This window comes from Cryptomeria japonica, chromosome 11, assembly GCF_030272615.1.
Source record: "Cryptomeria japonica chromosome 11, Sugi_1.0, whole genome shotgun sequence".
NCBI lineage: Eukaryota > Viridiplantae > Streptophyta > Pinopsida > Cupressales > Cupressaceae > Cryptomeria > Cryptomeria japonica.
In genome coordinates, this window is record NC_081415.1 from 202,605,528 (window position 1) to 202,621,342 (window position 15,815).

The window sequence follows — 15,815 nt, forward strand, 5'->3', positions numbered from 1 at the left end:
TTCTTTGAAAGTACATAAGGCCCCTTGTAAAACAGCAAACACAACGACCACTGGTGCTTATCCACGAGTAGAGATCCTACATAACAGAACCTTGAAGTCCCTCTGATTGATCCTTCTGCGAAACATCACCGATATGCCGAGACAGGAAGGAGATGTTGCCTGAAAGGCTAGCCGTCCCGCAATTGTAGGTCAACATTCTAGGAAATAAGGGTAAACCATTGAAAAAAATAATTTAAAATTTTATTTGTAGACCCTAACACCCTTCTAAAAGCACTAATACAAAAAAAAAAAAAAAGAGGACTGTATATGAACATGCAAAAAATTTTGCAGCCAATTTAGAAAGACAAGCCAGCAGGGTTTCAGGGTGCAGTTGGAAAAACCAGCATTGATTAGCAGCAAAGGTGAGGAGCAAGGTAGCAACTAGCAAGAGAAATGAAAGAGGTATGTTAATCTTCCATTTGTTTTTTGTTTTTTTTTTCAATTTTCTTCAAAGTTTAAAGGATGAAAAGTATGGTTTTTTTTTCTATTTTCAATTTCCCGATTTCTCTTGCATATTGATTCACAAAATAAAACATGGGCAGCAATAGTGAGAGTAGTGGGAATGATGAAATGGAAGAAAGAAATGAAAGCCAACTTGGGGATTCATCAGGGTGTGGTTGGTTTGGGTGAAGGGGGACAGACTCAAAAATCCATTTATATGCCCCTTCGAAGTTCTAAAAACTTATGCAAAAGGCTCCTTTAATTCCAAGAAAACTCTTCTTCAATTTGTGACAGCCCTGGAAAAAGATAAACAGAAAAATACGAAGGATAAAAGATTGTGGTTGTCACATTTGTAAGACCGATTTTAGAGGGAGCTACATGTTTATGTGTCTTTTAGACACCTCTAACACAGAATAAAATACCAAAGTATTTTACCCTCTCTTGAACAAAATCACCTCGGATGCTAAATATCTGATCAACTAAGACGATTCCAAGATTTCTAATATCGGTTCTTGACATGTGGGTAACTCAATGGCGAATGTGATTTTTTTGTTTACACAAAGAAACTTACACAATTGTTCTTGAAGACTCAAACTTATCATGAATGGGAGAAGGTTTGCCAATGATTTCAAATGACTTATGATTTTGCAAATGAGCTCTTGATCTACTTCTAACAAAGATTTTCAAATAAAATGCAAAAGAGAAGGGTTTAGAAGTTCTATTCTAATCCTATCTTAAACCTAGAATACAAGAGATAGTGAATGATTCAACGAAATTCAACTAGGCAAGGCTTTGTCATCAGAGAACAACTCTACACAAGCTTAGTGCTATCATCTACGGTAATTAATAAATGTTCAAATTCATACTAACACCATCAATTAGATGCATATCAATGAGCAAGCACAAATTGAAGTTAAGTCCAAATTTGATTCCAGTTGACCACACAAGGCAAACTTACAATCAGCAAGAAGCTAGTGGTATGGAAAAACGAATTTCATATGAATGAACTCAACAATTTCTTTCATTCAACTAAAAATACTTGAAATAAATTCTAATCTAAATTTGGAGGTGCAAGGGCCACACAATGCTTCAAAAAATCAATAAAATCACCAAGTTTCAATGATTGAATTCAATTTAGCAACATATAGGCGACAATTCTCAAAAACCTCTCTCTTACAAATGAGAGGAGTGGGATTTATATAGTCTCCCACTGAAATGAATGGCCACGATTCATTTATAATCAGGGGTCGAGATAATGCCAACATTGCCCTAATTAGAGTTTATATCAAAAAGTAGAATCAAAAAAGGAGGTCCAATGGGATGATGACTAGTCATCAAGTAGGGAATCTTCAAGAAGATTTTGGCCTGCATCCCTCTCTCTAGCTGCATACTCAATGAATCTAGCCAAGACTGAGTTAAGTTCCTCCATCATAACATTTGGTATACCTTCCTTCTGCAAATCAATCACATCCAAGGCATCTAAGCAAGCATCAATAACTAATTGAGGTGATGACCTTGAACATTTAAAGTTGGAAGTTGGTGAACTTCACTAAAAATTACAATGGCGCAAAAGACATCTCCAATAAGATCTTGAAATTAATCTAAGACGTTATACCTATTGTATGTGTAAGGCAAATGAACTCAATGGTTTGAGTTACTCATAAAGGTATGAGCTTGGTTGCTAACGTAATCAAGCAATATGGTCAATGACCTAGTCTTGAAATGCAAAGAGATTAATATGTAATAGAATCTTGAACAATTCTTCTTTTTCAAAGTGTACGGATTTTGAGGTGTCATTACATTAAACCACCTTGGACATAGGAAGGTGTTGGGATCCATTATGTGTTTTTAGGAGGTTTTCCACTGACATGAAGAGAGCTTACCTTCTTTGGAAAAGACACTTCACCACAAATGCTGGTGTATTTTCTCAAACACATACAGTCAACTCCTTTTCCTTCCACGCAGCTGAGCTTATTTCTTAACCTGAGTATGGGCCCCACTTTGTATGAATTAAGTTGTCTTAATTGTGTTGAGGCCATCTCTATACACTTCTAAGATAGGAACCTAAATTATGTGAATATCTTATCAATGATACTTTTTCCAAATTTGGTCAGTCTCCCAATGTGCGTCACTTCTCATTTCTTCTTTTTATACTATTACTCATCAGTGATGACTAGAACAAACTAAACTTAAACGCTTGCTGCAATGTTGAGTTTACAAAAGCAAAGGTACAGTAGCTTAGATGCCTGGAATAGTAAAAATAGCTACTTTGGTTAAATGTTTGGAACAGCAAAGAAATATAAGACAGATTTACTTCCTACAGGCAACCATCATGAACAAAATCCACTCTTATTACATCAAGAGGTAAAAAGCAAAAAAAAACAATTACAGAAAGCTTTACCCATTTCACCAAGACACTTTCTTCCCAGCACACTGGTTTAATGTTTAACGAGACTTGATGGCTTTCCTGACTCTGACATTACAGAAGATAACAAGATCACTCATACCCACACTGTTCTTGGAATCTGATCACTGACCACTGTAGCCTACTGTTAACCATGGACACTTGAAATTGATGGCACTTTTATGCTGCCTAAAATGCACCATCTTAACACAATCTCGCCAACAATCTCAGTCAGTTGATATTTTTCCACCATATGTGTCTCAATTTTATTTTCAACAGAATTTACTTCAAACTCATCCCTTCTGCTTGTGCAAAACATTGTTTAGGGTACAGAGCCTTGACATCCACGAGAAGAAAGTGCTATCAGATTCAAATCTAGAACATTTTAATGAAGGTTCCACTACTCCATTAGTTGGTGACACCTTCTCAGCTCCGTGACTCATAACTCTGAGTCGAGTTGCTTAAACTGAGAATATCTAAGTTTCCATCTTATCTAAGCACATTCAGGCTTCGAAGAGTTCCCTAGATGCGATCACCTTGTATTAAGAAAATGTTAAATATTTATATAGACAAATATATCATATAATTAGTTAATTACTGAAGTTCATGGAATACAATATGTGGCTCGACTCCCCAACTAGGTAGCAGCAAAGATTCTTCTCTTGCCTTTCAATCTTAAATGCATCTTGCAGAAAACTATAGTCACACACTAATCAATGGCTAAAAAATTCCACTTGGTGCCCATTTGTATTGAGGACAACTTGACTTGTGAAGATTTCTGCAGAAATGGTTTTCATAATCTCTTGGATGTGTCGGCAACTAGATATGTGCCAAGCTCCAATTTACTAAAGGAATATTGTTTCTGCTAATAAAGGTGGCCAATTGCAAATAGTTGCTCCTATTGCATAAGTGAGAAGAGAAAAGTTGTACAACTGTAAACATTGATTGATGTACAATGTATTTATAGAGTGATCTGAGCTTCATATTCAACACACAAAAAAGAGGTCCTATTGTACAGTACCACACAATAGCAAAGAAAGAAAAACATGTGATACTAAAAAAGAGTAGATGCTTTAACATTGAACTTCCTAAGCATATGTGTAAACTCAATGCATACCATATTAATGCAACATATTAAGCACTAACCTGAACTTCAAGTATATTTGATGATGATGGTGAATATAGAAAGGCTTGACAAAGGCGCCTGAAGCGAGCGTCCCCTTCACATTGTACAAAAGCCTCCAGTGCAAATGACTGGGGAAAGCTAGCTCTACAAGTACCATGCAAACATAAATTGTGTCAACAGAAAACATACAATATGCATTAGCCATCGTATATTATAAATATTAGTATGGTTCATATTGAGAGCCATCTATATGAGAAATCCTATAAAAGTTTAGAACTTTATTATGTTCATAAGTTGATAATCATTGACTTTCCAATCCAATGATAACTGCAAATGGAAACTTAAAATATAATCTAATTGCATATTAAAAAACAATGCAGTAAAAAACCAAGAAGATGTTTACAATTAGCCAGAATCCTAGGGAGTTAGAGTTGAACCAACCCAAATATATATCCAATATTAACAGTATATATGATGATAATTTGACACCAATAATTATTCCTAATTATATTTCCTTGTTAGTTGGATGTGCACATGGATCAAAAACCAATCAACATTCACCCAACTTCTGCTGTGCATTTTCTTAGATGCTACAATTTAGAAAAGAAATTAGGACAACATGTAAGATGAGTTAGGATTGAATAAACATAGAGCTATAGACCTATGTACTTAATTATTAGGTTCATGTGTACTAGGGAATTTGAAAGAAGATTCAGTATATATAACTCTTAGTATGTGACTATATAATCATTATAAATGCTTGCTCTCATTGTAAATATCACTCTTAGTATGTGACAATATAATCATTATAAATACTTGCTCTCATATTGGTTTATCATAGGCTGTAATGTCCCTTTATGTAAATTCTTTGGAATTAGGGACTATCAACTCACAAATCAATTGCAAGAGACTTCTTTCTATAAAAATTCAATTGCAAGAGACTTCTTTCCAATCAAAGACTCTAAAATCCTTTATTAATTTATATTGGGGATAATTGATACCACTTAGTATAAAAATGATATATTATGATCTGCTATATGGTTATATCCCGATTTGCAAATATGGGGTTAACTTTGCTCTTCGTGATATGACAATATAAAGTGTGCGGCAAGATTTCTCCCCAATCGCTTATAGCAATGATGAAAGGATTGTCGTGTCTGATTATATTTTGGAAGTATGCAATAGTTATGGTGTTGTTCCTGATTATTTTCTTTAAATGTATGCAGCCAAATTTGCAACTAAGGTGGCTGCTCAAATGAGTGATCCAAATATGGATAAACAATGTCCATGATGCTGATTGGAATGAGATCGATCCTCTCTTAATAGTCCAACTCAACACTCCAAATTCTACTTCTAAACCTATCCTAACAGCTTGCGGGGGAAAAGGGAACAAAGAAATGCTAAAATGAAAGGAGGCGATGCACCAAGATAAGATATGTTTCTCTCCCCACCCAGAAATGACACAAAGAATCAATCGAAATACCTAGGAGATGCACAAACTTCAGTTGCATGAATGACCCTGAATGCTTGTATGGAGGTTAGAATTTGTTGTGTGTCAAAAGAGAGAAGGATTCCCACAAATCACAATTAGAAACAAGTTAACACAACCTATACATGAGAAAAAGCCATAAAACATACACTTATAATGTAGGTAAGGAAACATGCAAAACATACATAATTTGAAGAGGCAAAAATGATAATTTCAATTCATTCTCAAGCCAATACTCAAACTTACACTTGCAGAAATGCAAGAAAATATACAAATCTTCAAAAGAAGTGAAAGAGCGGAGAGTAGCTCAAGCCAATAGAGAGAGAACCCTTTACAATGAGGCTTAACAACCTTTATATAGCAAATTGGTTGCAGAGGAGAGACCAAAGGTCAAGGAGAGAAAGCCTTGACCCTGGTGTGCACAAAGAAATGTTAATCAAGGAAGGCAAGGAGGTGCACAGACCTGACATGGTGTGCATGCAAGCAACCTGGCCATACTCTAACAAGGCAATCCTAAGAAGAAAAGTACTTCTAGAAGGTGAATTGTCTGACATTCCAAAGTCAGAGCATGCAGGCCTGACATGAAGGCCATCAAGTAGTCATAAATTAGCATGGCCCTAGACTCCACTTGATGGCAATCCTACAAAAAGCATTAAATGCGCCCCTGTATCTCCATGAATGAAAGTAGTCAAGTCGCAGGGGTTGGTGGAGCATTAAGAGCCTTGAGTGTTGATCACGTCATCTGGAAGTGACGCAAGTCGTTGGAAGTCAAGCCCTACCGCAAGAGGAGAGGGGTCGAGAACCTGGGATTTTTGGGATTCTAGGTTCAAGGAAGAGAAAGGCTTGAGAACTGGGAATTCCGGGATTCTAGGATCAAGAAAGAGAAAAGCTTGAGAACTAGGAATTTCGGGATTACGAGATTTCTGGTTCGAGGAAGAGAAAGCCTTGAGAAATGGGAATTTCGGGATTCCAAGATTTCTGGTTCAAGAAAGAGAAAGCCTTGAGAAATGGGAATTTCGGATTCCGAGATTTTGGGATCAAGGAAGAGAAAGGCTTGAGAACTGGGACTTTCGAGATTCCAAGATTCTGGGTTCAAGGAACAGAAAGGCTTGAGAATCGGGGATTTCGGGATTCCAAAATCAAGGAAGACAAAGGCTTGAGAACTGGGAATTCCGGGATTTCGGGTTCAAGGAAGAGAAACTAACAACAACACTTTGCTTTGCCACACTAAGGACAACTACACAAAGTAAGTGCAATCTTCAAGGGTCGTGCTCAAGATTTTCATACTATGAATAATACCATCAGTTGAACAATATTTATCCAAAGTAAAAGTTAAAGCATCCACAATATAAGCTCAAGCTAACTTTACAGATTGAACAAAAATCATTCATTCAAAGAAAGTATGAGCAATAGTTTCACCAATCTATACTATCAAATCCTTCATTCATTTAACAACTTTGTAAGCAAATCTATTCTATGCTAAAGAAAGTATGTAACCATGCAACCACGTGATAATAATAACGTTTCAAAGCAAACTGCAAATGAACTTTATTATCAAAGTAGCTCTTAGCAACAATTTCGTAAATCCCACCACACAACAAAATGAGAGAATAGGAGTTTATATAGAGTTCTGAAAAAACAAATTAAGGGCCGAGATCAATCTAAGATCAACAGTCAAGATTAAAATATAACAACCCTTATTAGGGTTTCCCCAAATAACATCAAGGACAAATGCATGAAGGACAAGTGGCGCGAGGAGCTATCACCTAGGAAGGCGCATCCTTATCCTCCTGAATGGCAGTATGTTCAATGAATCTGGACACGATCGAGGTGACTTCCTCCATTGTGACATGTGGCAGCATATTGACCTTGAATTCCAATCCGTCCAAGTCATCTACACAAATGGAAAAAGCAATCTCCCATTCCAACTCTTGCTTCTGGAAGGCATCCCGGATGGACAAGAAATTTGATGCCTTAGTCAAATTCTATTTCAGGATTGGTCCAGTGATGGTGAAAAAATTCTCTCGAATTTTGAGCTTTAGATTTTCCACCTACATATCATTTTCTCGGATAGTCTCTTTCCCAAGTATATCAACAACTACAAGGAAAATCTTGTTCTGAATTTCTCTAATCTGCTCCTCAACTTTGACACTATTAGCCTTCACCTTTTCTAGGACTTCTCTTCGTGCAACCAATGCCCAGTACCATGTGTTGAAATCATATGCAGCCCTTGCTGCAATTATCTTTCCATTAATTAATTCCTGCTTAGGAATTCCTTTTAACACCCTAAGGCACGAGATTATTCTATCCTGAATATCATGAAAGTTGCCCCAAGTTTCTGCCATAGTTGCAATTCTTGAGAGCAAGAAGTTTATCACATTAACTTTCCACAAATGTAGCTGCTTCTTCACTATTGCTCGCCATCCATTCTTTGCCCTCTCTGGCTGTCACTTTTTTTCTTCAAAATCTCCAATTGCTTCCTGCGAAAGATTCAAGAGTGGAGGAGCCACCGTATCGCCTTGATTAAGAGGCTTGGTCAAGTGTTGAATATACTCCTTAAGGCGCTCAACTTCCCTCTTGTGTTCCTTTTTCTTTCCTACTTCCTTTTCCAATCTTGCCTTCATGGAAGTGACTGGATTGTCTAGGTCCTCAACTTCTTGACCCTTTGTAGTTGGTCCCAAGTTGATAGTGGTAATTTCATACTCCTTTCCTTTGCCTTGTCCACCTTCGGCAAAGCAATCTGAACTATACAGGAGCCTGTTTCATCCCTCTGAATTGTGGAAAATCTTTTGGCCATCTTCTGTACTGCCACTTTCTCTAATCTAGCCAAGAAATCAGTTGTGCCATCTTCTTCCTAAACTTCCACTGGCAGTTTAATTTTCAATCTTTCTTTTAACATATCAGGAATCATGGGTTGTTCAATACCTTCTTCTTCCGGATTACTTTCCTCACATGGAATATCCTGAATTCCTCGAAGAGCGGAAATCATTCCCTCTTCAAATTCCTCGTCCAGAATATCCATTTCATTGTCTGACTCAAGTATCTCCATCCTGTAGGAGATGGGGGTTCTTGATCTTCCTCCTGGATTGATTCAATATTCTCCACATGGATTGGAGAAGGAATCCTTATCTCGGCCAATGATTCATCTTCAAGAATCATTAGGCTGTCCAAATTCCTAGATGTAAACGAGTGGGAAGGGGTTGATTTCTGCCTCTTTTCAGCAAGTTCCTCATTCACTATTTTCTTCCCCTTTGACCTTGTAGAGTCATCAACTGCTTCCTTCCTTTTCTTGGAACTAATGCTTTTAATTGGCCCGACACTTTGAGATGCTCCTTCATTGGAAGAGTATGATTCCATCACACGCATCAAGTTATATGTGAGAGCCAAACTGGCTGCATCAAGGTGGCTAAATCTACGAATTCTAGTTCTGACCATCTCACAGGAGGAAGAGACAAATTTTCGTCAAAGCGTGGTTGAGTGTACTCTCCATCATCCTCTAGCTGGTCAGGTACACGGAAAATCTAAGTTGTTCTGATCAAACTCATAGGTAATCTGGACCATAGTCTTTTCTTGACATCAAATTCATCTACAACATTTGCCCAAAAGTCCTCGAGGTCAACTCTATGCTTGTATTTCTCTCCATTCACCGATCCAATGTGATTGTGAGTGTCAAAATTAGCTCTGGATCGGTAGAAAACGAATGGATACCACTGCATCTCCAGCCTGGCACTTTCAGCTACCTATGTTGATGGACAGGACTCCAACATATTTCCAATAAAAAACGAAAAGGAAATGGCCGCCTTCTTTTTTGCTCCTTGGATGCCCTCATATGTTTCTAATTGCCTCAGAACTTCGAGCAAGATCATTTTGTTGGTGGGATAAATTGGAAGTCGGTAAAGACATCCGATAAATTGTTGGACTCTTATATGTGTGAATCTTGGATACTGGATAAACCAGGATCCATACTTGCTTATCAAGCTCTTGGCCTCCTAAGTGAGCCTCTGATGAGTTCCTCCCTGCATTGTCCTGGTGATGTACATCAAAAATGCATCATTCACCCGTCTAAAGTGAGCCTTCTCGCTAAGCTGTAGCTGTGGATAACAATCATAGGGCTCAAATTCATTCTCGCCATTACCTACCATGCCTTTGCAAATCAGCCCTATGTATCTATAGTTTCTTGCTAATAGGCAAATAATATAGGAGCTCATGTAAAAGGACTTTGTCTTTTCCAAATTTCTCAGCTACTCATAGAGGTTGTCGCTGATTATTCAGGACCAATTGAACATTTTGACTCCAGAGGTGATCTCATCAATAAAGTAGTACATCTACGTTTCAAATGGTGCACCCTGAGGGTTGCCCATTACTCTATTTAATAGAAAAATGATGTCTCCATATTCCTCCTTGAAGTCAGTGCGAAGCAATTTCTTTGGCACTTTCTTGAGGGTGGGCCCTTGGCTTCTCCAACCACAACTTATTGACATTTGTTGTACAAAGCTCAAGCTGGTCCTCATAAAATCTTTTGCTTTCTTCCTTAGTTTTATATGAAGTTCGGTTGTAACTTGGAATCCCGTATGCCTCCCAAATGGCCAACTCTCCGAGATGAGCCAATACTCTCCCATCTAGCGCAATGGTTTGCCTTTCTTGAGCATTATAATGTATGGCACATTCAACTATCAGCTCAAGACATTCCACAGCTAGTGGAAATCCAGCTACCTGGACAAGGCCATTTCTCATCATTCGGCAAGCAATCGGTGTGGGTAAGAGTCCACCTGCCCGTACATTCTTCTTTTAAAATCTCTGAAGTCTACGTGTCCAAGGTTGGTGTCTCCAACATTTTTTCCACTTAGAATTGATCTGACTTTGGTTGCAACCCTTTATTGGCGAACTTCATCTGGACTTTTCTCGAGAGTCCTTGATTGGTCATCAACCTGCAAGAAACATGAAAAATTTAACATTACTTTCAAGAAAACTTAAAGGTTTTAACCCTGATTTTGTACCTTTACTTAAAAATCTGACCTTCAGCCCGTCAAAAAGCTAAATTTCTGTTAAAAAACAGACTGAAAAATGGAAGAAGTTGGCTTAACACTAAGCAAATTTTGTGAAAATAAGTCCAGAAATAAGAAATAAATCAGCCAATAGCTCAAATTCTGAACTTTTGAAAAAAATCTGCCTTTACTTCTGGAAATCCTTGGTAAATTCTGTCTTTACTCAGAAAATTTACTTTATCTTTTGAAAATCCTCCTTCGAAAATGTATCTCCCTTAACCTTGGGAGAGAAAAACCTTTCACCGTCGAACTTGAGAAAGAATGAATTGAAAATGACAAGTTGAATTGATATAAGGTTGTGTTGAGACATGGACCAGCTAGGACTCGAACCTAGGACCTTCCACGCTGCTGGAGTGCTCTACCACTGAACTAATGGCCCCTCTTGGACCAATCCATCGTCGGTCCGGGTGTGGCTTATTTCCAACACCAAAGAAAGTTTCCAATTTTGTTCTTGGCGCCACTTCACATTTTATCTTCATTTTATCCATGTGTTGGCAAGGAATCTTCTAGGAATCTTCTAGAAACTTCAATATTTTAAGAGATTTCTCTAAGTATTGGGCGAATTTTCCTTTTGAGAAATAATTCTAAGTGTTAGAAAAATTTTCAAGTGTTGGATAAATTTTCAACTTTCCAAACTTGGCCAAGCCTTCCTCCATGTTGCGTTTATCCATGTGTTAAGACAATTTCTCATGTTTTTGGCAGACTTGGCACATCATTATGCCAACTTCATCTAGGCGGACCTCATGTGATGTTGGCCATTGTGTATAGCGGACTTTATGATTCCCATGCCACTTTGCTTTGGAGCTAGGCGGACTTTACCTTGTCTTGGACATTGTCTTTCTTACCTGGGCGGACTTCATGTGATGTTGGCCATTGTGTATGGCGGACTTCATGATCAGTAGGCCAAGGTTGGGCGGACTTTACCTTTGGTCGGCCATGTCTTCACATCTCTCCTTGGCGGAGTTGACTCCTTCTAAGCCAAAGGTGGGCGGAAATCTTTTGGGGGGGGGGGGGGGCAGACTTAAGCTACTGTTGGACATTCCAATCATGTCTTGGGCGGACCTTAGCATAGGTTGGACACCGCGGACTTCATGATGCATTGGCCATCTCTTTTTTTCGAATGGCGGAATTGATAGTTTCCATGCCATTTTGTGGCAGACTTGGTACCTTCTTGGAAATCTCCCTCATACCATGGTGGATTTTGGATTGGCCATTTTCTACCAAGTGCCAAGGCGGACTTCATGTGGCTTCAGACAGTTTCAACTTTTGCCATTGCGAACTTTGCCATTGTCCAAGACATTGTCCAACTTTGCCAAGACAAATTTCATATTTTCACCATGAACACTTGAACGAAATTTCTTGCCCAAAATTCATTTTTGTCTGGAACATCTGGATCAACACCCTGTCTGGAGATTTCCCCTTGCTTTTCATACTTGGAGACACATTTTTTATTTTCAGGATAGGAAACCTGTTGTCATGACCTAAGCAACCCAGTCCTAGGTCAACTTTCAAAAAAGTTGGAAAAAAGCAAAAAAGCAGGCAAAAAATCTGCTTCCTAGATTGGCACCAAAGTAACAAAAAAAAAAATTTTAAAAGTGAAAAAGCAAAAAAGTAGAATCCCACAAAAATAGGAAGGTTTCAGAATTGACCCTAAGCAGTTGCGCTTTTTTGTCCTTTGGGCCCTTAAGCACTTTGATGATGTCCATAAACTGTTCAGAGCATGATTTCCTTGACTGACCTAGATGATCTCTTGAAAATTCTAACTCCAAACTGAAAAATAAATTGAATGAATGATTCAATAATCGAATGATTACATTGAACGATATACACACATATATATAAAGGTTACAAGACGATGTTCTATAATTAGAACATAACGTTAAAGTAAAAGATTAAAGAGCTAAACGCTAAATTAAGCATGAGCTAAATTAAGCTTAAAAGCTAATTAACTAAAAAGAAAAAGCTAAATGCTAAATAAAGCTTAAAAGCTAATTAACTAAAAAGCTAAATGACCATTAAACAAGGAACTAAATATAGGTGACTAAAATATAATTAAATATTCTAATACCCTCCCTTAATGGTCATTCTATCTACTAACTACCCTACAGAAGACATTGCAGGTCTTTTGATCACAAATGAAAAGAACAATTTGCTGCAATGGAGACCCTCCTTGGATCTAAAAAGTGTTAATGACCAAGAATACGAGAATCCATCCAACCTGACGTTGGGTAACCAAATTGAAACCTGAGACCATGATTTTGAGGAAAAACGACAAACCCTTTTGTAGAAGAGTATCAATTCCAAAATTGACTACAAGATACCACGGTTGTAGATGTTCGCCCTGGCAGGTGCAACCCAAACTAACTGCAACAAAGCACGATTTTGAAGAAAAAACCGTCAAACCTGAAATAGGAACCCTCAAAAAGAGAATTTACGATTTTGAGGAGAAAATCGAAAAACCAAGAAATCTGAGGTTACAAATCATCGTTTTTGTGGAAAAAATGGTAAAACCCAGATAATTAGAATCTTACGCGAATATCGTGGATTACAGATGAGATAATTTTTAAGGGAAAATTATAAACCCTGCGAACAATTTTGAGGAAAAAATCGTGAAGACCCTCCCATGATTTTTTTGTAAAAAAAAAAGAAAAAATATTAACGATTTTTTTTCCAAAAAAAATAGGGGCAGAAACCCTAGGTCGGATGTACAACATAAACGACGCCTAGAAGACAAACGACGCCTAGAAGACACCGAAATTCTCGACGTCCACAGAATTAGCAGAAATCACTGACTATTTTTAAATTCCAAGCCAAATTTGCTTGCACAAAATTCGAGGCACAGAAAACGAGGCACCCAGAAAAATCTGAGACCAACCCAAAAAAACTCTCGAAAAACCCACCAAGAATCTAAAATCAAAATGCAAATCCAACGGCTCAAAAATTGACACGTAAAACGATGCACCCAGAAAAATATGACGACGCCCAGTTGAGGTCTTGAAAAACCCACCAAGAATCTACAATCAGAATAAAATTTTGACTTGAACTAAAGGTTCAAAACCCTAGTCGAAAATTGCAGAAATCCTAGGTAAATTTTCAATCTACAAAAAAAACCTCCAGGTTGCAAGCCCGAAAATCTCCAAAACCCTAAAAAAACATGAACTGCTGCCCAACACAAAGAAATTCGCCCACGAACCAAAAACCCTCAAAACCCTCAAAAAGCCTTAAAAAAAGCAAAATTGTTTTTTATAAAAAAACAATTTAAAAAAAATCTGGAAAATATTCCAAAAAGAAGGCCATGAATTTTTATTAAAAAATTCGCCAAACTTTAAAGAATCCCATCGACCCGCTCTGATACCATGAAAAATAAATTGAATGAATGATTTAATAATCGGATGATTACATTGAATGATATACACACGTATATATATAAGTTACAAGACGATGTTCTATAATTAGAACATAACGTTAAAGTAAAAGATTAAAGAGCTAAACGCAAAATTAAGCGTGAGCTAAATTAAGCTTAAAAGCTAATTAACTAAAAAGAAAAAGCTAAATGCTAAATAAAGCTTAAAAGTTAATTAACTAAAAAGCTAAATGACCATTAAACAAGGAACTAAATATAGGTGACTAAAATATAATTAAATATTCTAATACAAACTCTCAAAGATTGGTGGCTAAGAACTCTAAAAAGCAAAAACCTGAGGGTCCCCATTTGTGATGGGGCGATGTGTGAAAAGGTCACAACGGGATCATACTTATTTTTCCTTGCACTCACATGCAAGATACTGAATGGTACTTTGTCCTACACTTGTTTGTCCTCGGATTCTATATATACCAATAGTTGTGTTACCTTGATTGTTTCTATGTATGGTGACATGGATGTTGATCTAGCTTATCTTTGCAAAGTTAACCACTTTAACATTTTTGTCTTGAACCTCATTCCTTAAAATTTCCCTTCGTCTCTTGAGTAGCTAGGAGGTTTGTGTTTCTATCACATTCAACCGTGTCTTTCATTTGTTTTGTCTTTCATTTTTTTTGTTTGCACATTAATATTATGTCATTTTCATTCCTTATCTATTGATAAAAGACAATCCTTGAAAATGTTAGTTTCAATTTTTCCTTTTGCAAAGACAAGTCCCCATTGTCTCCACCCAAGATGATCCAAGAACAACAACCAAATAATTCATAGCAATTATATTATGATTAAAATTTGATCACAGAACATGCATGTCCATAAGTACCATAGAGTTAAAAAACACAACCGGACAAAAAGAATTCTCTAACTTGGACTTAAAATATTTTTTAGGAAAACACAGATTCATTAAATTAAGATTTTTAACAACAAAATAGTACTAAAATACGTAACAAATGAATTTAATTGTAGCATACCTAGGAAAAATTTTGAAATTTATTTAAATCCATAGCAATGGAAAAGAAATTGAAAAACAATCAAGGCTAAAAAACTTCTAAAAAATATTATGCTTTTATCACTTCATTTATGCCACTTTGTGTGGATGTTGCACACTTAACAGTTTTAGCACCAAATTTGTCTCTTTTGGCATGCCAAATGGTCTTGACCGTGAACAATCACTCTTTAACTCGATCGCTTAAAATCAAGACTGACCCATTTCCTAGGGTTTCTACCTCCTTGCACTATGTCATACCTGCAGTCTAGTCCTCCTAATTTAAAATTCAAAGCTCCCAGTTTCCCAGGCCAAGATTCAAGGAATATACTCATTACCCATCACTATGTGTGCCAAAGGTCTCAAGTTGTGTGTCTAGGACTTGTATCTATGGGCTTTATCCTAGGTCATTTTAGACATAGATATGCATCAAGAGATCATCAAGAGATCATCTTGCATCTGCATTTAGCACATCAGTCTCAATCTCATATCAGTCTCAGTTGCACCAACATTTTTGCCATATTTGTTTGGCATGTTTTCAATATTTGTTGCATCTGCTTGGTATGACTGTTATCAAGTAAGTCAACAGTCTTCAGCACCACCTGTTTCTCAGATGCAGCTACAAACTCAAGCAAACAGGTTTTTTGGATCCCAAAGGTGAAATTTAGAAATGTACAGAACCACATTGGAGAAAGTGTTCAAAGACAACCATGATTGCTGCCCAATCCCAGCCACCAGAAATATGAAAACTCATGTCGCAGGCTCTTACTCCCTAGTCAACAACAAGAACCCAGTTTCCAATTCTCTGTCACAGCATGTAAACCGTCAAAGTTCTCTCCATAAAAAAGGTGAGCCATATTTCAGTCTC

The 15,815-nt window shown here is 37.2% G+C and overlaps 1 protein-coding gene across 3 annotated transcripts in view; it reads right to left on the bottom strand.

Moving 5' to 3' along the window:
* LOC131041338 (protein virilizer homolog) overlaps positions 1–15,815 on the bottom strand; it is a 204,525-nt gene that overhangs the window by 162,272 nt on the left and 26,438 nt on the right. For all 3 annotated transcript variants that reach the window (XM_057974388.2, XM_057974383.2, XM_057974393.2), the window contains one exon: positions 4,031–4,154. In XM_057974388.2, the coding sequence (XP_057830371.2) occupies positions 4,031–4,154 (124 nt within the window). The remainder of the gene's footprint in view (positions 1–4,030; positions 4,155–15,815) is intronic.